We start from the raw sequence: 23,385 nt of genomic DNA, 5'->3' as shown, positions 1-23,385 counted from the left end.
TTTTCCATTTTTTTTTTTTGTGACATTAAAATAAATAAATGGATCTATCTCACTCACTCTTACTATTTGGACTAACTCAAATTTTTCATATTTGCCCTCCATCGTCTACAGTGAACCCAACATCAGTGTTCCTTTCAGCTTTATCAAAAACCATCCCAACCACCGATACCTAAACCAACCACACATATCAGGAATCCCACATAATAAAACAATCAGGGAAAAACATTCAATCTCACAACTGCACTAAAAACAGTAATGCTGAAAATGCTTTCCAAAATTAGAAAGGAAAAAGGAAATGAAAGTTAAATATAATTTAATTGACTGCTACGAAAGTTAAATTGATCAGTACATTGGCAACATCTGCACCACTGGTCACAAAATTTGAATTTTTTTTTTTTTGGGGTAAGAAAGGGGGCCCAAAGGGCCCAGAACAACAAACTAAATTACATAAATCTACCCAAACCAATTAAGTCAAAAAAAACCAACCCAACGGGCCAACACAAGGAGGAGGATCATTAAAAGATGAGGCCCAGCTGAAGAGAAAGACCACAGTCTGCCGAGCAATCGGCACACATATAATTTCCTCTCTTAAATTTTTTTTATCAAGTTTCACATGTGCTTAAGCATAACGAAATTACCCTTAAAAATAAGGATTTTTAATTTTTTTAAGTCTAAAATGACAAAGTCCATGATCGGCCGGATTATCTGTAAAAACACAATGACAGACCAGTCCACTTTAATGAGTCAAACGCTCAACATTGTTCACCGAGCACTCAAAAATTGTCATTGTGCACTTGAAAATTATTACTGTGTGACAATAATGACAATCATTATTACTGTGTAACAATAATTATTTGAATTGAAAAAAACACCCAATAAATTACCATTGTCAAACAATACAATAACAATGGCAATCTGCCCTATTAAAAAAAAAAAAACCTATCGAGTGCTCGGCTCCAAAAATACAAAACAAAACATAATGTAAGATTTATTTGTACAAAGATGATTTATTTGACATTACAACATTTTAGGTGGGCTTTATTTGTACAAATAGTCTAAAAGTAGATTTTATAGTACTTTACTTAAAAAAAAATGAATTTTTTTAAAAAATTTGACAAAAATAAATTTCTTTTTTACCAAAATGACCCTAACCGTATATCCGGTGGAAGAAGAGATTTGCGTAGCAGTGCAACCCGCCACTGTCAGTTGCCACTATCGCGACTTTCCTTTGCGTTTTCGACTATCCAAAATGTCCCAAACAAAGTTCATGTGGCTCGCCATCGCTCACAGAAATATATATAATTTAAATATCTTTTTTCTTTTTGCAACTAATTTTTGAAGTGGTTGCTCACTTGCCATTTGCCTCTTCCCTTTAACCACCTCTCTCTCTCAAGTCTCGACCTCCACTGAAATCTCAACCTTCACTGAGAGCAGAAGCCATTCAATCAAGCCATGGACTTTGTCTATGTGAATTGCATAAGCACAGCTCCTTCTCCAACCAAGCACCTAAGCGCCAGAACTCATCGTGCTCTTCCGAGCCACAGAGACGCCCCACCATCGCAAACTTCAACTTCCTTCAATTACAGGCTACGAATACGACGATGCAAGAAACCCTTGCCGTTTCGAGTTTCGAGCGTCGCTTCCTCCGCAACCGAAACCACGAGGAGCTTGGCGTCGTTTGAACAATCGACCAAGCCTAGCGCCGCCATGGAGCAGCTCGACTTCGAACGCGGCGTTTGCGTGCCGTTTCGCAAGTACACTCCCGAGACTGTATGAAATTCAACTCTAGCTGAGTGAATTTATCTTCTATTCTATTCAATTATTCAGTTTTTTTTTTTTTTTTTTCTAATTTTTATGCGAAGTTTTATGTTAATGTTGTTGATAATGAAACGTGAATGTGACGGTACGCAAATGATTTAAGCCTGGTTGGAGTTCAGTGTGTTTCATATGAATTTTTGTTTAATTTTGGGTGAATTTTACGAAAAAGTGGATAATGATAATAAAAAGTATGAAATTATAAAAACATTTGGATGGACAAAAATTGTTTTGTGTTTAATTTTGGGTTAATTTGATGATCCACTAGTTAAAAAGAAAAGGCTGCATAATGATAAGGTATAAAAGTATGGAACTATGAAAATATTTGGATGGACAGAAATTGCTGTTGAATTTGTTAGGCATTGGTATTCACTTTGGTATGGATTTCATGTTGCATATAATTAGGTGAGGAATAAGGTGTTGGAATCCAGAGGGGCAACATTTTTGCTAATTTCGCGAGGTGTGAAGATAGTGTGGAGCTTGGGATTTTACTGGTCTACCTTGATGTATGACTACTTCGTTGGAAGGGATGAAGAAGTCGTTCCATTTCGTGCTCGGCAGCTTAGAAATCTCCTATGTGATCTGGGGCCTTCTTTCATCAAAGCCGGCCAGGTTTGCACCTCAGTCATATCCTATTGTCTTTGTTGAGTTATGTCAGGTTACTCCCATTGCATTAATTGCAATGCAATTTTGTTCTAAGATACAAGAACTAGATCATGACACACACACATGAGTTTGTTAGAATAAAAAAGTTTAACAATTACTAGAACTAAAACAGAATATATTGAGTTCAAATTCAAGAAAGATGCAGAAAACAGTATATCCACTAGTGATAGGATTAGAGAAAGTAGACTTATGTGGTACAAACATATTCCAATTGAATTTTAAATTCATATGTTTGCTCAATTAAACACATGCCTGATGTCACCCATGTATTGAAAGGTTCTTGCAAACAGACCCGATATTATCAGAGAAGATTATATGAATGAACTTTGCATTCTTCAAGACGATGTTCCTCCCTTTCCCAATCAGGTAAAAAATCATGTTACCAAAAAATTATTGTTTCCAGTTACTTGTATTTGCGATGAGACAGTTTTATTGTGTGGGGGTTTAGATAACCTAAAATAGCATATGGTATGACATTGGTTCAGATTGCCTTCAACATAATAGAAGAGGAATTGGGCCGACCCCTAGAAGCTGTTTTTAGTAAAATTTCATCACGGACGATAGCAGCGGCAAGTTTGGGGCAAGTTTACCGAGCTACTTTACGTGACACTGGCGAGGACGTTGCTATTAAGGTTTATCTGATGGCCTTTTTCTTATGTACTTAACATATCTGCAATTATTAATTTTGTAAAGGTTGTAAACGTGTCCCAGTTGTTGGATATTGTTGTTCGCCATAGATAGAACCACCTACATTTGTTTAAGCCACTAGTTTCTGTATTTCCATTTGTTTAATTTTGTAGTCACATAGACATACATAGTAGCCTTCACCCTGGACAGCAGCTGTTCTAGCAGTTTCGTTCTTTATAAATTTTTAATCGATCTTATTAACATGCAATTGTACAACATTTCTGCCAATAGTGCAACTCACATGTTATATGATGGAAAGATAAGAGGTATTGAACCTCTTTATGAGAAATAATTGGGTTTTGGTTCACAACTCCCATCTCCAGGACCTGTTCATTATGTCATGCTTAAGCTTTTTTCACATGAGTGCTATTTTTGTGCCAAAATTCAGTTTCAATCTCCATACTACTTTGAACTTGGAAAGGTTCCTGTGAAAAAAATGATGAAGAAAATCTAAAATTTATATTTTTTCATACCTACAGGTTCAAAGGCCACAGATAGAACCTATAATTTATCGGGATCTTTTTCTGTTCCGTACTCTTGCTTCATTCTTAAATGGCATCAGTCTACAGAAACTGGGGTGCAATGCTGAGCTGATTGTTGATGAATTTGGTGAGAAGCTTTTGGAGGAGCTTGATTACACTTTGGTACCTTTCAGACCTGCTCTATAGAAGCACAAAAATAGAACTTTGGCTGCTTTGTATCTATGCCTATGGCTTTATTATCATCCCTTGAATTGCAATTTTAACCACCATTGTGGTTGCATTTTTCTTTTGAAGTTTCTAATTACTACGAACACTGTGTCCTATACAGGAAGCTCGCAATATTGAAGATTTTCTTGAGAACTTCAAAGATGATCCTACTGTCAAAATTCCTCGGGTTTACAAACAGCTTTGTGGTCCACGTGTTCTAGTAATGGAGTGGATTGATGGTATTCGGTGCACTAACCCACAGGTATGATTGGCCAAGATAACCAGTACTACTTTAAAGCAACATGATAAGATATCATTTTTATATCAATAATATGCTTCCTTGTATTTTCAGGCTATTAAAGAAGCTGGTATTGACATAAATGGGTTCTTAACAGTTGGAGTCAGTGCGGCATTGCGGCAATTGCTAGAATTTGGGTTGTTCCATGGAGATCCACATCCTGGAAATGTTTTTGCTATGCGTGATGGACGTATTGCATATGTGGACTTTGGGAATGTTGCTGTGCTTAGTCAGGTGAGAAATGTACTTCAAAAACATTCAACAAAAAGATGATTGAGAAAGTAGATAAGGCCTCTGTTTCTTTTCTCTTCAGTATACAGGGACCAGATTTTACATTTTGTTGATTTGGGGTCAAATGGTCAATGGAAGAAATCAATATACTTCCAGTAGATAGGATGTCTCTTTTCCATTGCATATGCGGACAACATACAAAGATGTATAACTTTCACTTTATACTAAATCTTGTAATATAGTCTTGTAAAATATAGTAACCATGCATACATGTACAAGGACAGCCCAACCACTAAAGCTAGTGCATTTCAATGATCTCTATGAGAAATTGGAATGTATTTATATCTGTTATTTTCTATTATTCTTTAGTTTGTCTTACTTTGCCGCCTTCATACTGATCTGTCTTTATATTTCAGCAAAATAAACAGATTTTGATTGATGCTGTTGTCCATGCTGTAAATGAGGATTATGTTGAGATGGCAAATGACTTCACCAGGCTTGGCTTCTTGGCTCCTGGGACTGATGTCTCTCCTATTGTTCCAGCTTTAGAATCAATCTGGCAGAACTCTGTTGGAAAAGGACTGTCTGACTTTAACTTTCGAAGTGTTACCGGTAATTTCATGACCTACAATTTTGATGTTTATTTTAGCTTTACTTGCTGGAAGTCTGTAATCAACTTTATTTCAGAACTATTGGAAATGCATTTCCCTTCTCTACATTATACATTGTGGTTTAGATTGTCTGGTTCGTTTCGGGTACTCATAAGTCTTGAAATACAAAGGGACGGTAAGGATCATAAGTATTTAAAGATGACAGCTAGCATTAAGGGTTTTATCAGATGACAGAGGGCTATATCTTATTGTGTTTAGTACCTCCCAAAAGAATACAAATTATTATTGTAACAATAATGTTTTCACTCTCTAAAACATGACAAGAGTAGCCTAAACAGTGAGGGTAGCTACTTAAAAGCCACATTAAAGCAAGAGCTGATCTTGGTTCTCTAAGTATGATGATTTTACAAGTTGACTACCTGGCCTCTTTGTAAGATTTAACTGGAAATGATATGACCCTCTTGCTCCAGCTTACTTGTCATGATTATATATTTTATGTCAGGGTACCTGCAATGTTGTTAGTTACCTTGTTCTTATAATAGAACATTATATTCTAAATCGCTGTGCATGTGTGCGTGTTTGTAGATATATTTTTATATTTATAAAATGCTTCATATAAATCATACCCTATTTAGGTATGATTTAGTTGCCTGCAGGGGTTTCTGTTGTTGTGTGGGAAAGAGATAAGTTAATTGTGTTTTATGTATGACCACAAATTACTTCCTATTGTTTTATCCTTCCTAATGATATACTAACATGCGCTATGATTTCTGCTGGCTCTGCTGCAGGGAAGTTTAATCAATTAGTCTACAACTATCCCATCCGTATTCCAGAGAGGTTTTCGCTTGTTATCCGTTCTTTATTGACTCAAGAGGGCATCTGTTTTACTTTGCAGCCAGACTTCAAATTTCTTGAGGTAAGGACAGATCTTGTTCTTTTTCTCCTACACATTTTCTGGGTATCATATCTTCTGAATTGACGAAATTAGGCATGTAGAAATTTTCTCTTAGAGATTCAACCCAATGGTAAAAATTGTTGAAATTAAAAATGTTACCTTTTTTTTAATTAAAAATGGTACTTGAGACGTGCATACTAATTGCTACAATGGAGCACCTGCCATGTTTTACAATTAGAAACCTAATTTCCTAGGTAACATTTTATTATTGTGGTGATAGCCATCTGTGTTATATGACATGCTTTCTTTTCCCATACGATTCTTGACATTATTCAGTCAAAATAGGTCGCCTATCCATACGTGGCAAAGCGACTCCTAACAGATCCAAACCCGGCGCTACGTGAACGCCTCATACAGGTCAGTTCAAGGCTATTATGTCTTTAATGTCGTTAGAAGTGTGTTGAATTTTTAAGATACCTTCGTATGTTAAAGAACCTTCCATTCTCAACTTGCTCTGAATGAAATGGGCAGTGTTAACCATGGGAGTACTTACCTTTTTGAGGAATTTTCTGGTTAGCTTAAGCTATGAGAAGATCTTTTTTGGCACGCATTATGAATCAAAACCATGATATTTATTTCTAAAATTAGTCAATTGGCCATGTCCATGAATCATCAACTGTAGCCTGTAGGTGGTTTCTGAAATTGAAATCCTTTGATAATAATCTGCTTCTGGTTTTAGGTACTATTTAAAGATGGTGTTTTCCAATGGAAGCGGCTAGAAAAACTCCTTGTTCTTGCAAAAGAAAATGTGGCCAAGATGAGCAGCAATCCTGCATTGCAAGCAAAAGACATGTCTGTATCTTCTCTTGCCCTGCTGACCAGTTTTGTTTATTCTTCTGCTTGGGAGTTATTTAATTCCTTACATTTTCTTGGGCTTTGTTGTGTAGACAAGGATCAAGAGAGTTGCCAGTTGGTCAGAAACTGGACCTCACTGACACCATCAAAGATGGAGCTCGCCTTTTCATTTTTGATGAAGGAATTCGTAGACAGCTTCTTCTTGCTTTCACGGAAGATTCAAAGCTTCACATTCAAGAGGTATGAAAATCTGAGAAGAAAACTCTCTTTTTCTGTTTTTTTTTTTGTTTTTTTCCTTCAAAAGTGTTAGTTTGAGACCAAGTTTTCACAAAACTATGTTGTCAATATGTCTTCTCTGTAGCTTGTGGATGTATATAGATTGGTCGAAGATCAAATAGACATGCCGTCAGTTGCTGTGGAAGTGGCCCGAGGTAAATGCTTCATTTAACCATTTTAAACTCAAATGCCAGATTAAGAATAAAAACATTTGTACCCCATCCTATTTATTGACTAAATCTTTTATAGAAATGAGACCCGCGTAGGATTCACCTATGTCAATGGGTTCCATTTCTGTGAGCGAGTTAGTCAGTACATGTGTACAAATAGCATCAAACTCGCCAGATTAAATATTGTGTGGCACTAGAAAACCAATCCTTTTTCTTTTTCCAATTTTCTATGTTTATCTCTCAAAACTTTGTTCTGGGACTTGCAGACTTTCCAACTGTTGTGCGAGATCTGATGCTTTCCTGGAGTGAGTCAGTTTTATCTGATAGGTAGTTCGAGCTTTTGGAGTAGCTGCAAAACGACACCAAACTTACTACATTACACGAGTATTATACGACACCAACCTTACACGCTTTTATTGTACGAGAGCCTGTTGTCTCGAGTTGTAAATTGCCTTTGCGAATGTTGTAAATGAGAAACGTTCACTGCATCTGTATAGGAGGAAGCATTATTGGGTATAGCAAGTATCTGCAAATGCAGTTTTTTGGGCAAATCACAATTCTCCCACCCATAAGTTCATGAGAAAAGTTTTATTTTTTTATCAATGTTCAAAATATATCAGCATAAGTTTATTTTTGGTAGTTTTAAATTCCAACTAAAATATGTAAAATGTTACCCATATATAAATGAAAAATATGAATAAAGTAAAATAAGAGATAAATGTCATTTTGCTTACTGGACTATTATGGTGTGTTTGGATGGAGGAAAAAAAACTCGGAATTTAAACAAAACTCAGCATTTAAGAAATTACATGCTCTAATTTCTTTGTTTGGGTCAATAAATACAGAATTTTGTAAATTATAGGTGGAAAAAAACTTGGGATTTGAAGGCTATAAATTTCAACTTTAAATTTCACATAAATTGGTGTCATTTTCAAAATTCTAATTTTTACAAAAGAAAAATAAGTTATGTCGACCATGTCGACACTACCACCACTGCCGCCAACGTCACCACCACTAACATCACTGCCCCCACCACCCCCGCCACCACCCCCACTGCCGCTGCTGCAGCCACCACCACCACCACCAACACCGAGACCGCCACCACCGCCGCCGCCACCACCACCATCACCGTCACCGTCACCACCATCACCATCACCGCCGCCACCACCATCACCGCCATTGTCGACACCACCACCGCCAACACCTCAATTTTAGCCGCCACCATTTCTCCCACCGCTTGTGGGCCATCACCCCTACCAATATGGTCAACTCACCATAAACATCATTTTTATTGTTGCCACCATCACCATCACTCTTTTGAATTGATGCATCAAAAATTAAAATTACCATAAATTCCGTATTTAAACTCCATTATGTTTACATGTTATCCAAACAAGAGAATTTACATATTCTATAATTTTAAATCATATCATTTTAAATTCCGTCATTTGTGAATTCCTTAGTAATTTCAAACTACTTCATCCAAACGCACCATTACACTTGTATCAGTTTGTTCTCTAAACTTTCAATTTGGAAAATTAAAAAGGTACTTGACTTTTCAATTTTGCCAATTAAGGTAATTTTGTGAATTTGCTTACTTTCCATCTATAACTTTGTTTACACAAAGTCAAATCCCATATAAAAAAAGTCTTTATTGAGAGAAAAATAGTAGTCACTTGTCTATCACTTATATCGATTTATCGAGTAAATTGGCATAATTACCTTAATTGGTAAAATTGAAAAAGTTAAGTACCTTAATTTTTTTCAAATTAGAAATATAAAGAGCAAACTGATACAAGTAAAATAGTCTTGGAAGCAAAATAACACTTATCCCAATTCTAAAAGATGAAACCCCTTCTCCACTGCAAGTTTTGGCCTTCACACTTTAATCAGTTACTAGTTCTACCAATGGAGAGAACATTTCAAGAGTTTCTACCAATAACAAGATTCATTGAAAATAAGTAATATATTAGTTAATGATTCAGATATCCACTTTACTTTTCAGATTATAGATATAGTTAGTAAATTTGTGTATAATATGCGTATTATATGCGTATGTTGTATTTATGAAAAAACTTATGTTTCATACTTAACGGGAGAAAGAAAAAATACATATATGTTTTAATTCAAACATCTAATACATGTATTATGTAATTATACGCATATCATTATCATATTAAACATGTATTACTTTGTATTTTTTACATATTATTAGCATATTTTTAAAAAATTACAAATAAAAAAAACTAAAGATACTGTATTTTTTGAGCAAATATTTTGAATAATATAGGTATATTCATACACCTATCGATAGTTATTATTATTATTATTATTAATTTATATATTTTTTCAGTTTACATTATAAAACGGTTCAAGCAATGTCTTCAAAATATTATTCCTCCTTCAAATGAATCGTATCTAGTCCAGTATAAAGCGAGAGAGGCAGAGAGAGCGAAGAAGCAGAAGAAGGAAAACACCATCTTCTTCCTTGCTCGTCACTACTTCTGCACCAGGTAAACCCTAATTCCTTCGATGAAGAAGCATTGGATTACATCGAATTTCAATGTGCGGCAGTGTGTGCTTGTTCTTTTTTTTTTGTCTTCGAATTATTTCATTGGATATTACTTGATGGAGAGGTGTGCGAATGTAATTACTGGGATGTGTTAACAAGTTGTTCAAACTTCGCCTGGCTGCTGAGAAAGCTGGCGTAAAGTTTTGATTTTTTATTTTATTTTATTTTTTTGGAAAACAGAGCATGTTTGTGATGACAATGGTGTGAATGCGAGAATAGCAACTGAAATTTTACAATAATTACTGATCTTTAATGGCCTGAATGTTTGGGTGCAGCTTCATTCATATGGGAGAAAGACAAAGCAGTATATCCCATAGCTCAAAACCAAACTCGTACAATACTTTCCAACATTGATTAAGCATTTGTTGTGTATTAGATTAAGGTCTTAATAATTAAACCAACCCCTAGTAAGGGTTGCTCGGCGTATGCATCTGCTGGGTATGTGCCTCTTTTGTCCATTCAGTTACGCATTCCTGCAAGAAAGTTTTAATGTCTTTAATTGAGCCAGTTCTTTCTGTAGGACCATGCCTCGTAAAGTAAACTACGGAATTGATTATGATGATGGCTACGATGCCTATGAAGATTCTGCTTATGACTATGATTACGATCCCGGCATAGAAAATAATGGTTAGTGACTTTTTTAACTTGAATTTATTTCTTTGTTTCGCCCTGGCTTTTCCTTTTTAGTGGCCTGTTCTTGAGGCAATTGTCAATGGTAGACGATGGCTTTATTTGGTTATGTATTCAAATTTTGTAGTTCATTGACTAGAAGAGTGGGTAAGCAGACCATTTTCACTCTGCATAGTATTTTACATGTTTTGAAGTAATTTTTCCCTTTTGCTTCTTTCCTTTTTGATGCAACACTGATCTATTTTGTTGAAGATGCTTATGCAATCCAGAAGATGTTGGTTCATACATTTTATTGAAAATCTCATATGATGTCATACTACATTCCACTCTGAAAAATGCTAAGTTTGTAAAATGTCAAGTCTCTTTAAGAAAAATTTATTCATCTGTTTGCATCATTCTTTTGCTAATAAAAAGCCTTCAGGTATGAATCTGTAGCTGATGTTATGTATCTTAGCTGTTTACTACTCAATATGTATTTTACTCTTATAGGCAAAGCACTTGAGTCAAAGCGGGAAACTGTAAGGCCTGAGGTTTGGAGTTGTTCCATTTGCACATATGATAATGAAGAGAGTATGTCTGCATGTGACATTTGTGGGGTTCTTCGCAATCCTTCGAGTAAAGCTGGAACCAATAGCGGTAATAAAACAGGTAATAAGTGTATCCTAGGCTCCTAGCAATCTAATTTATATCATCTACCATTCAGGGAAGTGAGCTGTTGTATGAATTCCTTTGTTTTTTTTTCTTTTTTTTGAGTTCTGTGTGACAAGGACACTCCTTCTCCTTAGCCCTACTCTCGTTTTTGCTATTTAAGAAGAAGTTGTATGTTTTCTTGGTCTGGGCAAGGATTCCATATTTAAGTCCATTTTCTTTTGAGGTCACCCTTCGGGTGGATCTCATCTGTTTCAAGCACCAGTTTCTAGGTTAGTGTCCTTGTTACTCAGGTTTCATTTCAAGTTCATTGCCTCCTAAAGAAAGAATCAAGTTAATTGCCCTTTTTTAGAGTAGATCTCTTTCATGCAGTTGAAGGCAGATGCAAAGATTCTGGAGCATCCATAATGGCCAAGTCTCTTTTTGCATCATTGCCGCGCCAGATACCCAAAAAGCCTGTATTATTTCATCAGCAGAAAGATGATTTTGTGATAGAAGAGGGCAATAACTTCCACAAGCTAGGGGGCATCCAAGGGCCTATCCGTGAATTTGTTAACGCTTTTAATATTCATAATAATCCCCATATTAATATAGGTCTGCACTCTTTCCAGAAGTTGATGTAGTTGTGTAGAATTGGAAAACCACCACTTTCACACTTGATAGATACTTTGTAATCCAAGCAATCTTTTGCTTCTTAAAAAATATCATTAGATATAGATTGTGACATATTTTTGGAGTTCTAACTTCACTTGTGATGATGATACAGCTCCTTTCAAGTTTGATGTTCCATCCCCAGATGATTTGGTTTCCAAAGGATTGTGGTCCTCCAAAACGGGTTCAAAAGGTATCCTTTCTTATTGTTATTAGAGCTCCATTGTGGATGTGAATTTGGTTTGTCACAACTTCCGGTCCAAAGAAAATGTTTACGTATCTTTATAGTAAGATATGGAAAGAGTTAGAGAATGCTAATTTGAAATTTAAATTTTTTATTGTCTAATATAATATAATGGAAGTAATGTAAACTTGTGATATAAAAAGTCTAAAAGTTCTTGCCAAAACTGGACAGAACTAACTTTGCATGGTTTTAATTTGTTTGAGTCTTCAACAATGAGTTTGTTTCAGGCCTGCAATTGAGAAACTACCTGTTTGTTGGTTTGTTCTGGCCTGAGAAGAATCCTGCTACCCTAAATGATTGCAAAATAATGCTTGCCTAGTGCACCAAGTGATTCTTCTAATTGTCTATTTTTTCAGAAAACTGTGAACTATATTAGTCATTTTTTCACAATGTTTTGTCTAGTATTTTAAGAGATTTAATGCTTGATCTAATTATCTACTATGTAATACTTGCAGCCAGTGTTAGTGACTTAAAATCTTCAAGATCTTCATCGAAGGTTGCTAAGAAGAGTGGTCCAGTTAGTGTACAATCAAGTGCTGAAGGGTCAGATAGCTCATCTACAGTGGAACAAAAAGGCCAAAAAAATAGATTAGATGAGGGCAATCAGTTGGAAAATTTGGAAGTTAGCCATAATCACCATGCAAGTAGTGGCACAGTTACTATACAATCAAATGGTAAAAGCTCAGACAGTTCTGCATTGCAGCCAACAAGCAGACATGACAGTGTGGATGAGAGCATTAATTCTTCAGTAATTAGGGGCAAACCGCAGATTCTTACCAATAACTTAAAAAACATGGCTTTGGATGCTAGATCTGGATATTCTAATAATGTTAGTGCTAGAGGGTCTCATTCACAAGCGGACTATAAACCTGAAAAATGGATGCTTCCTGACCAAGCTGTAGATACATTGGCTCAACTGAATCTTGCAATAGTAAGGCCACTTAATTTTGTCTTATTATCCATGGAATGAAGCTATTAGCTCATCATGTTAATATATATCTACTTAATCATATTAGTTATGCCAATTACTACTACTGCTATTATTATTGGATAGGAAATGAAGCCAATTATTATATCCCTTGTCATTGTAGGTTGGTCATGTTGATTCTGGAAAATCAACACTCTCAGGTAGATTGCTTCACCTTTTGGGACGGATATCTCGAAAAGAAATGCACAAATATGAGAAAGAGGCCAAGTTACAGGTAACATCATTGAAGTTTTGTATGTGAGTGCTTTTAAAGCTTGAATTTTTTGGTTTCAACTTGTGTTCATAATTTATTCAGGGCAAGGGGTCCTTTGCATATGCTTGGGCATTGGATGAGAGTGCAGAAGAAAGGGAAAGAGGAATAACTATGACAGTGGCTGTTGCATATTTTGATTCCAAGAAGTATCATGTTGTTGTGCTCGACTCCCCTGGGCATAAAGATTTTGTTCCAAACATGATATCTGGGGCAACACAAGCTGACGCTGCGATACTACTCATAGATGCTTCAATTGGTTCATTTGAAGCTGGTATGGATGGTACCAAGGGACAGACAAGGGAGCATGCACAACTTATCAGAAGTTTTGGTGTTGATCAAATTATAGTAGCTGTTAACAAGATGGATGTTGTTGAGTACTCCAAGGATAGATTTGATTTTATCAAACAGACACTTGGAACGTTTCTCCGTTCCTGTAGTTTCAAAGATTCTTTGGTGTCTTGGATTCCATTGAGTGCCATGGAAAATCAGAATTTGGTTGCAGCTCCTTCTGACAACCGTTTTTTGTATTGGTGAGTTTTCTTGCATTCATCTATTTAAAATCACTACTGATGATGGATAAAGAAGAAAATTTGTACTTATATATGGTTGCAAGCTTAGAATTCAAGTTTATTTTATTTAGTTTTTTTTTATTAGAATTATAATTTGGGTATTAAAATTATTGGGGTTTATTTATAGTAGTTTAGGGTCTAGTTCTTAGGGTTTTGTATTATATTAGGATGGGTATTTATTATTATGGAACTGTCCATATAGAAAGGTCTGACTGTGATAGTCTCAAACTTTGGCGCATGGATTTGATAATAAAGAATTAAGTTTACCTCTCTCTCTCTCTGAGGAGAAGAGAACATTTACAGTAATGACAGGAAAGTGAGGCGTTATCTCTTATATAATAAAAGAAGTTTGTACTGGTTCACAACAGAATATTGGAAGCCAATATAATGAAAATAATGGGATAGTAACTTCTTTTATGTAAGTTACATGTTTCATTAGGGCCCATATAATGCAATTCTATGTTCATGGTTTGATAATAGCTCACCTTAAGAAGTAGAAATTGTAGCATTCTTAATGCAACTTTTCTGAAAACTTTTCCTTATGTGCATTTGACATTGCAAAAGAAAATAGATTGAGGTAATTCAAATGCAGGTATCGTGGACCTTACCTGTTGGATGCAATTGATTCACTCCAACCTCCCTCAAGAGATTTTTCAAAGCCACTGCTCATGCCTATATGTGATGTCATTAAGTCTACTTCACAAGGGCAGGTGTCTGCTTGTGGTAAATTGGAGACAGGAGCTCTTCGGAGTGGATTCAAGGTATGTTGGGGTAGTAATAGCAGTTTCTGTGAGTAATCTAACTCCAAATTGGTGATTTCCCAAATAGATAGTTCAATAATTGGTTAAAATCATAGATTTCGTCTATTCAAGGATATCCACACTTAGATATATATGTGTGTGTGTGTGTGTGTGTGTGTGTGTAGTGTGTATGGGAAAATGTTCTGTTAAATGGACAATTCGAAGCATTGATTAGATGAAAACTAGTTTGACCGTGTGGTCTGTATTAACAGTCTAGCAACAGTATGCATATATATGCTCAATTAGATTTTGTTGGAATTATTATACTTATATAGCACGGTTTTTTGCTCTTTGGTTTTGGTTGCATGAGCTATTGAATTGGCAATGTGTTTCTTTACTGCTTGCTGGATAAAGGTGATCCATGTGATTTGATGACAGGTTTATTCATATTCGGATGCAAGTAATCCATCTAATTGATATAGATCCCTTGTCTAACTAATTCAAGTTTATACAAGCCAACAGATCCTTTGCTTCACCACTCTTGTAAATTTTTTTTCTAATATAGCCATAATGAGTGAAATTGTGTAGGTTCTGGTGATGCCTTCTGGAGAATTAGGGACTGTACGCTCTTTAGAACGTGACTCTCAGGCTTGTGCAATTGCAAGAGCTGGAGACAATGTGGCTGTTAGTCTGCAAGGCATTGATGGAGGTCATGTGATGGCAGGGGGCGTGCTCTGTCACCCTGGTTTTCCAGTGGCAGTTGCGAAACATTTGGAATTGAAGGTGCTTCTTTTGGATATTACAACCCCGATTTTAATTGGCTCTCAGGTGTGTATTTTGTTTGCACGACAAATTCTGTTTGCTCCATCACTGTTTTATGGAAAACGACATAATCTTTGACTGAAATGAGCAGGTGGAACTTCACATACACCATGCAAGGGAGCCTGCAAGAGTTGTAAAAATACTGTCACTACTTGATCCAAAGAGCGGCAAAGTGGCAAAAAAGTCTCCTCGCTGTCTTACTGCAAAGCAGAGCGCTGTCATAGAGGTGAATAAAAGCAAAACCATTGCTTCTGTTTCAATTCGCTGGTTAATTGTACTGTACTTCGGTAGCAATAGTAATTTATTCCAATCCTTGTCTGCACTTATTTCAGGTAATCTTGAATGAGCCGGTTTGTGTAGAAGAGTTCTCTAATTCCAGAGCTCTTGGGAGGGTGTTTTTAAGGGCATTAGGAAGCACTGTGGCCGTTGGTATTGTAACCCGGATTATAGAGGGGCAGGAGTAGTTCATGCATGGTTACGGTTGTGCCGGGAGAAGTTTGGTCATACCCTCACATACTGACCCGCGATGGGGTTCCAGAGCTTTAGGCCAATTTTCGTAAGTGGCGGTCTATTTTGGGATTTAATTGTTGTATGTGCATTAAGCTGTCCCGGTTCATATGCAGATGTACTCCACAGTCCACACCAAGTGGGTTTGTACGTTGTAAAAGACCAGAGGCAATTTGTATAATTTATTTGGTTTTTTGATTCATAGTGGTTATATGGTCTAAATAATAATCTGAAATCGAAATTCATATTTGACAATTTTTTTCTCAATGATGGCATTATGCTAACAAATAGGAAACTTTAAATGGTTATCAGCTCTACGCCTCTACCTAGTGCTATTGCTTGCAAAGTTTTGTTTGTTGGATTAAGTTTAGGTTTGTGGTTTTGATGGACTGGTGAGATTCAAAGCTCTTTTAGGTTTAAACACAAGAGACAAGAGATTGTTGGCTTTGGAATTTGGAGGTCTCAACTCTCAACCGAATTCAATGGGAAAGAAACAGTGAAGTCCATGTTAGGTAGGTCCCGGACTTTTGCTTTCCATGGTAAAAGTAAAAGTTGTCTGCAAAAAATGAATAAATTAAGACGCACAAGTTAATGCTAAAGCCCAACTTGTTCCTATCACCAAAGAAAGAAAAAAAAAAAAAAACTAACTCAATACTGTGAAATACAATCAATCAATTTTGTGAAGACCTTTGCCCATTGGTGACTCTGGTGAGTGATATCCGCTTTAATCTTACCCAGCTAAAAAATGTTTGCCTGAGATAAATTTTTTTTTCCTTTCTGAAGTGTTTCACATGATATGAAATTTATAGTATTATGGGACCCATATGAAATTAATTTTATGTAAGATCATTGAGAGAAAAAAATTTAAAAATAAAGATTTGGTTCCTTATTTCTTTCTTATTCTAATTAATATTCTAATTAACATATTAGGTATTAGAATCAGCCACTTGTAATTTTTAAAGTTGCAAAAGCAGTATCATATTTTTTTATTAAACAATGTGCGTAAGATCATGAGAATCGATTAGGACTCGCAGTCTTGCACGTATATAACTGTATATTTAAACACTACTAAAACTTGTGGCAAAAAAAAAACACTAATAAAACTTACAAAATTCCAACTGCATGCCATGCTTCTTAATTATTATAATGGAGACTACAGTTCATTTTATGAGTTTTTTTTAAACTAAGACCGATAGTGATTGAATATTTTTAATCAAGTCTTTCTATTTTTCTTCTTTGACAGCTTTATATTAGACTTTATACAACTTCTATAAAACTCACTCTACACCTTAAGAAGAAAAATACCCTTCAAATCGGGAGAGAATTTTATTATAAATTAAAAAAAATTCTTATAGATTAAAAGTACTTTATTATGAATTAAAAAAAATTTATAAATTTTAAAACATCCCCGAGTTCTATTTAAAAACTATTTAAAAAAAAAAACTCAAGTCTAGTTATCTCTTATTATAATAACAAGCAAACCTTGAATGTTCGATATTCTTCTTTTTTTCAATCTTTTTGTGCTTTAACACTAAAATGACATATCGTTGCCCCTCGAAAAAAAAAACACAGTGGTTGACTTGGTTTGGAGAGCTAGAAATTGCAAGAAGAGTCGGCGTTGACTTTTGAGACACGCAAGTGGGCAACCAGGTTACTAGTACAACTCTGAACCTCACAGGCTCACAGCTACTCGAAGCATCCCCTCTTTTCTTTTTATTTTAAATAAAAATTATATTAAAAACTGTTGTTTTCAGAAAGCTCTAAAGAAATCAATGAAAAAACTCATCTAATTAGCAAAGATTGATCTAATGTACAGAGTTTGTGTTATAGTGTGATAACCATATTATAGTCTTAGCTCACTTATTGGAAAAAAAATTTTGTGTAATCGATATACCGTTACATGATGGAACTAATCTAATGTGTCATAATACGAGTAGATGTTATTAATACTATACCTTACTACTATAAATATATCATCTAATAATATTCTTACACGTTAAATTAATTTCACCATGTGACAATGTATTAAATAAAGGGAAAATGTTAGCAAAAGGACTATAAATATACCCCTATTTTTAGTTGAGGATCCCGATTTCACTTTGATTCAATTAAGGACTATAATTTTTCAAATGGCTCAATCAAGTACATTCCGTCATGTCTGTCACATTTACCGTTAAGAATTGGTCACGTGGCCCTCACGTGACCAATTTATAAGGGCAAAAAAGTCTTTTCTCCCCTCCCCACCCCTCCCCCCTCTCTTTTCTCTCTGCCCACCAGCCAGCTCCCCCTCCCCGTCACAGTCACCCATCCCTGCCCCCTCCTCCCCCTATACCATCGCCATCCCTCCCCCCTCCCCCACCAGTCCCAGCCCAGCCCAGCCCTGGCCCCATCCAGCTCCACCACCCCAACCCAGCCCCGGCCCCGTTGCAAAACCCAGTCAAACCCAGCCCCAGCCCCGTCCACCACACCCAGCCGCACTAAGTGGGCAATGCCTGCTGGGAGCTCTACTGCCTGGAGCACGGCATCCAGCCCAACGGCCAGATGCCGAGCGACAAGACCATTGGCTGCGGAAAGGACGCTTTCAACACCTTCTTCAGCGAGACCGGGGCTGGCAAGCACGTCCCCCACGCCATCTTCGTCGACCTCGAGCTCACCGTCATCGACGAGGTCCGCACGGGCACCTACCGCCAGCTCTTCCACCCTGAGCAGCTCATCAGCGGCAAGGACGACGCCGCCAACAACTTCGCCCGCGGCCACTACACCATCGACAAAGAGATCGTCGATCTCTGCCTCGACCGCATTCATAAGCTCGTTGACAACTGTACCGGTCTCCAGGGTTTCCTCGTCTTCAATGCTGTCGGTGGAGGAACCGGGTCGGGTCTCGGCTCGCTTCTCCTGGAGCATCTCTCCGTTGATTACGGAAAGAAGTCTAAGCTTGGATTCACTGTGTAGGGGGAGGGATGGCGCGTAGAGATATGAGAGATGGCGCCAGGGCTGGGTGTGACTGGGTTTTGCGATGGGGCCGGGGCTGGGTTGGGGTGGTGGAGCTGGATGGGGCCAAGGCTGGGACGGGTGGGGGAGGGAGGATGGCGCGCATAGATACAAGAAAAAAGAGAGGGGAGGGGAAGGGAGGGAAGGGGAGAAAAGACTTTTTTGCCCTTATAAATTGGTCACGTGAGGGTCACGTGACCAATTTTTAACAGTAAATGTGACAGACATGACGGAATGTACTTGATTGAGTCATTTGAAAAATTATAGTCCTTAATTGAATCAAAGTGAAATCGGGATCCTCAACTAAAAATAGGGGTATATTTATAGTCCTTTTGCTAACATTTTCCCTTAAATAAACCTAATAATTTTTTCATCTATAGAACTTAACATGAAGGATAAATGAGAAATAATTCATTCAAAATTTAAATTTACACAAATGAGTTATAGATTATAAAGAGTATACAAGGATAAGATAAGATAAGATTATAAAGAGTATACAAGAATAAGATAATAGACATTCCTAATATTGTTGAATGTGAGTGACACTAATCTAATTAATGATTCAAATTCATAACATGATAATATAATATAGAGATCTAATAAGAGAAATTTTCTCCTTGTGATATATGTGTGAGTTTGACACGTGTCTACACGTGTCAAATCCAAATTCTCATTAAATATAGTAACTAATTGAAGGCAAAAATAATTCCCGGCCTGCAGGGCACATACCCATAAGAAAAAATATTTCTGCATAAGAAGTGATCCATGATTCACTCCCACATATAAAACTATAAAAGTCATATGCTGGCATGCTGCTAGCCTGCTGCTGTCACTCTCACATGAACTTGGTCAAAGCAGAAGGGTGTATTAGTCTTTTCCTTCTGTCAGAGAAGGGTAAATTAGTCATTTGGTTAAATTGTGATGTCTATATAATATAATATTACTTTTTATATATCCTCCTTTATAAAATAAAATTAAAAAAAAAAAAAAAGTGAAGAACGAGAAAGAGACCCTACCTACTCCTCCTCAGAAAAAACTGACCTCCCCAATAACACACATAAACAAACAGAGACCATGAACGCTCTCTTCCCCAATAAATTAAACAAACAAGAAGAAAAAAATAAAATTCCCTTTGCCTCTCTCTCTCTCTCTCTCGGGTCTTATCTCCACCTGGGTTTCTTTTTCCCATTTTTCAATCCAAGATTCTCATATATTAAGGTGATCCCAGGTTCGAATTTTTCTCTGTCACAATTTCTGGGTTTTGTTTTTCCATTTGACTTCTAAGAGAGAATTTAGTTATGAATCGTAGTTGATTTTTATTGGTCTTTGTTGACTTTACTGAATACCCATTAGTGTGAATGTTTCATTTTTAACTTTTCATCAATGATTTTGCTGCCATAGTTGCTTTGCTGATCATTTTTCCATTTCACTGAATACCCATGTCTTTGGTGTGATCAATTTTGTTGTTACTTTTGATTCTGAATGCATATTTGCGCGGAATAGCGGTGAATCTTCTTGCTTATGCAGGGTCTTTAATCAATTTATTTAATTTCCATGATTTCGGATTGATTAATTTATTGTTAATATCATTTGAGCTTCCTTTAATGGATATTTTTTAATGGTTAGAGTTGTTATTGGATTTGTTATTTCTAATGTATAAAGCGTATGGGTTATTGAATTTGATAAAAGTCAATTTTAGTTCTAAATTTGGCCGAAGAAATTCCTTGTTGGAATTGATTTTGCTATGATGGCTATTTGAGCCTATTGACTTTTCTTTTTGGTTGTTCTAACCAACACACTACCTGAAGAGTTGGAGATAAACATACAACGTATTATATGTCGTATGTTGTTTGGTCAGTCAGCTCAGCTAAATCCATACAGTTGTTAGTGTTTTTTGGCTTACTACAACTCCATATTGTTAGAAGATTAATGAAGTTCTGAAGTTTTGTTTTTAATTCTTGGTTATTAAGTTTTCTTCCGAAGAGCATATAGTCAACAACTTTACAGTTCTTCATATTCTTAGCTTGCCTTGCACTATCCATCCATACTTACCGTGATAATTTACTATGTACTGCTTGTGTAGATGCTATCATATTGGATCAGTGGCTCTTAACCTAGAAGATCTGTTAGTTATGCGACAAAATTTACATTTTTTTAAGTGGTGTTTTTGATCCAAGTGTGAGGTGCATGACTTTTGCTTGTGCCAATTCTAAGTAATAGCTTCTCATGGCCTTTGAAGCTTCTAATGTTGAAAGGGGGCTTCATCCCAGTTTATTCAATATTGATGATATCGAGTTAAATACAAATTGGGAAGATGTCACTTGTCCTATATGTTTGGATTTCCCTCACAATGGTGTACTCCTTCAGTGCTCATCATATGAGAAAGGATGCCGTGCTTTTGTCTGTGACACAAACCACTTACACTCAAATTGTTTGGACCGTTTCAAAAGTGCATACGGTATGTCATCTCCTTCAAAATCTGATGTGAGTTCTACAGAAAACACTGAACCAGTGGCATCAGAAGACAACTGCAGGCCAACTTGTCCCTTGTGTAGGGGGGAAGTTACTGGGTGGGTTGTTGTTGACAAAGCTCGTGTACATCTGGATGAGAAGAAGCGTTGTTGTGAGGAGCATCAATGTACATTTATGGGTACATACTTGGAATTACAGAAACATGCTCAACTGGAGCATCCTCATTCTCGTCCATCAAAAATTGATCCTGCTCGGCAGCTTGATTGGGATAATTTCCAACAGTCCTCTGAGATCATAGATGTTTTGAGCACTATCCATTCAGAAGTCCCTCGTGGGGTGGTTTTAGGAGACTACGTGATTGAGTATGGTGACGATGAGACTGGAGATGAGTTTGAGGACTTCCATGGGGACGAACGTAACTGGTGGACCTCCTGTATTTTGTATCAGGTATTTGATAACTTGAGGAATTCTAGAAGCAGAAGAAGGTCAAGAGTCGGTGACACAAGAAGAGGAAGTCGTCGAGCAAGCTATGATACTTCAAATTCTGACGAAGGTTCTGTGACATCTGTTGAATTTGCAGAGTATAGGGCAGATGAGACCGATGATGATTTTATGAGTACAAGTGGCTCCTCCAGGGGTGGCTCCAGTCATCGCAGGTCTGTAATGCTTCTTTTTCATTTGTTTATGGAGATATGGATGCTTTAAAATATTGGTTGTTCTCTGATGTTTGCAACAGTGAACCTTATGACTTTACTGTATAAATTATCATGTATTTCCCTATATCCCCAAGCAATCATGGGTCTTGCATGGCTAGTTGATAGGGTCATTTTGGACAAGTACATTGGCTGCAAGAGACCTAATGCACCATCTTACTGAAAAAACCTAAACAAATGCACCATTTGATTGACTTTCTTGTTGGACGTGATTGTGCCATTAGGAATCTTTCAAGTGAGGTTTGGGAGCTTAGTACTTGCACATGCGCATGCTTCTGAGCTTTATTGCTCTTGTTTTAGTTTGTGAGAGTGAGATCATAGAATTCTTTGATTTCTTGTCTTTAACTTAGATTTATGCATATTTGCAGTTCCCGCAGACGTCGTTCTCGCTTCTATGACAATTAGGTATGCTCTATTCATGGATCACCTGCATCCTCCTTTATGCACCCTTAGTTTTCTGCACAATGGAAAGTCTTTGATAACAGTGTTTATGGGTATATTGATAAATGTTAATGAATTTTCACATTTTTCTCTCTTATCCTCATACCCTGTGTGTGTGTGTGTGTGTGTTTAAATACTTTTTTGGCGCGCTTATGTTTTAATTGCTTTGTAGCTTTATCTGATTAGATCTGTATTGTGTCTTCTGGCAGTGCTTAATATATAGAATAGAAGCGAGGGAAACAAAGGAAAGAGATCCATTGGAAGTCAGGAAGTGGAAAGGAATGCACTGGGATGCTTGCTGTGGATCTCTTTAGTGTTTAAACATGTAAAAGCTACATCTGGATTGTAACTTGCTAAAATCTGTAATGAGATGTACTGGTTGGACATTTGATGACATATCCTTTGGCTGCTTACAGTTAACCTTTGCTTCAAATCTTTGTTAATTTCTTTACTTTCGTCTGAAGAATGACAAATAGTATAACTATATAAACTAAGAGATTGCTTACCAAAATCTCAATCTCTCTAATCAATCTTTAATCTTACACCTACTACAATTTAAAAATTAACTTTTTATTATATGTACCACTATAATCCAGAAAATAACCATTACCGGCCATGACGTACACTTTTTATTTTATTATTGGTACTGTTTTTTTTTTGTTCAGATTTAATAAATAACAATTTAGTATGTAACTATGTATTTATTATTTAGAGATATCATTTATTTTACATATTTTGGTTTGAAGGGGCATAATAAGTTAATAACATCCCATCTTCCCCTTCTATCTCACTATTCCTTTGCGTCTATATATGCGTGAAAAAGGCATCTCTCGTTAAAAAGCATATTCAATGAAAACCATAAAAGATGCTGTCTTGTGTGCGATTCCTTCACGGCATTTGTTGATGTTAATTTTTGTTTTTATTTTTCATTTAAAAACATAGCACATATTT

At 36.4% G+C, this 23,385-nt stretch overlaps 3 protein-coding genes and 1 pseudogene across 7 annotated transcripts; all 4 read left to right on the top strand.

Moving 5' to 3' along the window:
* Nucleotides 1–1,327: 1,327 nt before the first annotated feature.
* Nucleotides 1,328–7,818, top strand: ACDO1 (Protein kinase superfamily protein). The gene is made up of 14 exons (XM_086251615.1): nt 1,328–1,770; nt 2,221–2,427; nt 2,758–2,847; nt 2,967–3,113; nt 3,648–3,812; nt 3,979–4,119; nt 4,210–4,389; nt 4,803–4,998; nt 5,786–5,913; nt 6,238–6,309; nt 6,632–6,744; nt 6,840–6,987; nt 7,109–7,178; nt 7,460–7,818. Exons 1-14 carry the CDS (start codon nt 1,453–1,455, stop codon nt 7,522–7,524), a joined length of 2,040 nt encoding a protein of 679 aa, XP_086107741.1. The 5' UTR covers nt 1,328–1,452; the 3' UTR covers nt 7,525–7,818.
* A 1,785-nt stretch (nt 7,819–9,603) lies between these two features.
* LOC147278992 (Translation elongation factor EF1A/initiation factor IF2gamma family protein) lies at nt 9,604–16,017 on the top strand. 4 transcript variants are annotated; one of them, XM_086252230.1, is made up of 13 exons: nt 9,607–9,706; nt 10,041–10,203; nt 10,286–10,392; nt 10,885–11,043; nt 11,416–11,637; nt 11,810–11,887; nt 12,394–12,869; nt 13,030–13,140; nt 13,222–13,709; nt 14,341–14,509; nt 15,077–15,316; nt 15,402–15,536; nt 15,643–16,017. In XM_086252230.1, the coding sequence occupies exons 3-13, from the start codon at nt 10,290–10,292 to the stop codon at nt 15,772–15,774; spliced, it is 2,313 nt and encodes a 770-aa protein (XP_086108356.1). In that variant the 5' UTR covers nt 9,607–9,706; nt 10,041–10,203; nt 10,286–10,289; the 3' UTR covers nt 15,775–16,017. The 4 variants fall into 4 exon arrangements, with proteins under 4 accessions (XP_086108358.1, XP_086108357.1, XP_086108356.1 ...); XM_086252233.1 differs by having other exon boundaries at nt 9,631–9,706; nt 10,041–10,097; XM_086252232.1 differs by lacking the exon at nt 11,416–11,637 and having other exon boundaries at nt 9,604–9,706; nt 10,041–10,097.
* A 2,341-nt stretch (nt 16,018–18,358) lies between these two features.
* LOC147278991 (tubulin alpha chain pseudogene) lies at nt 18,359–18,769 on the top strand (annotated as a pseudogene).
* A 1,075-nt stretch (nt 18,770–19,844) lies between these two features.
* On the top strand, nt 19,845–22,885 carry LOC147278990 (E3 ubiquitin-protein ligase, putative (DUF1644)). 2 transcript variants are annotated; one of them, XM_086251178.1, is made up of 4 exons: nt 19,845–20,026; nt 20,892–21,936; nt 22,362–22,398; nt 22,644–22,885. In XM_086251178.1, exons 2-3 carry the CDS (start codon nt 21,035–21,037, stop codon nt 22,396–22,398), a joined length of 939 nt encoding a protein of 312 aa, XP_086107304.1. In that variant the 5' UTR covers nt 19,845–20,026; nt 20,892–21,034; the 3' UTR covers nt 22,644–22,885. The 2 variants fall into 2 exon arrangements, with proteins under 2 accessions (XP_086107304.1, XP_086107303.1); XM_086251177.1 differs by having other exon boundaries at nt 19,845–20,036.
* The last annotated feature ends 500 nt before the right edge of the window (nt 22,886–23,385 follow it).

Source organism: Dryas octopetala, chromosome 7 (genome assembly GCF_963921425.1).
Source record: "Dryas octopetala chromosome 7, drDryOcto1.1, whole genome shotgun sequence".
In the NCBI taxonomy this organism is placed as follows: domain Eukaryota; kingdom Viridiplantae; phylum Streptophyta; class Magnoliopsida; order Rosales; family Rosaceae; genus Dryas; species Dryas octopetala.
Note: the sequence above shows the minus strand (reverse complement) of the source record. Positions and strands in the feature narration are given on the sequence as shown.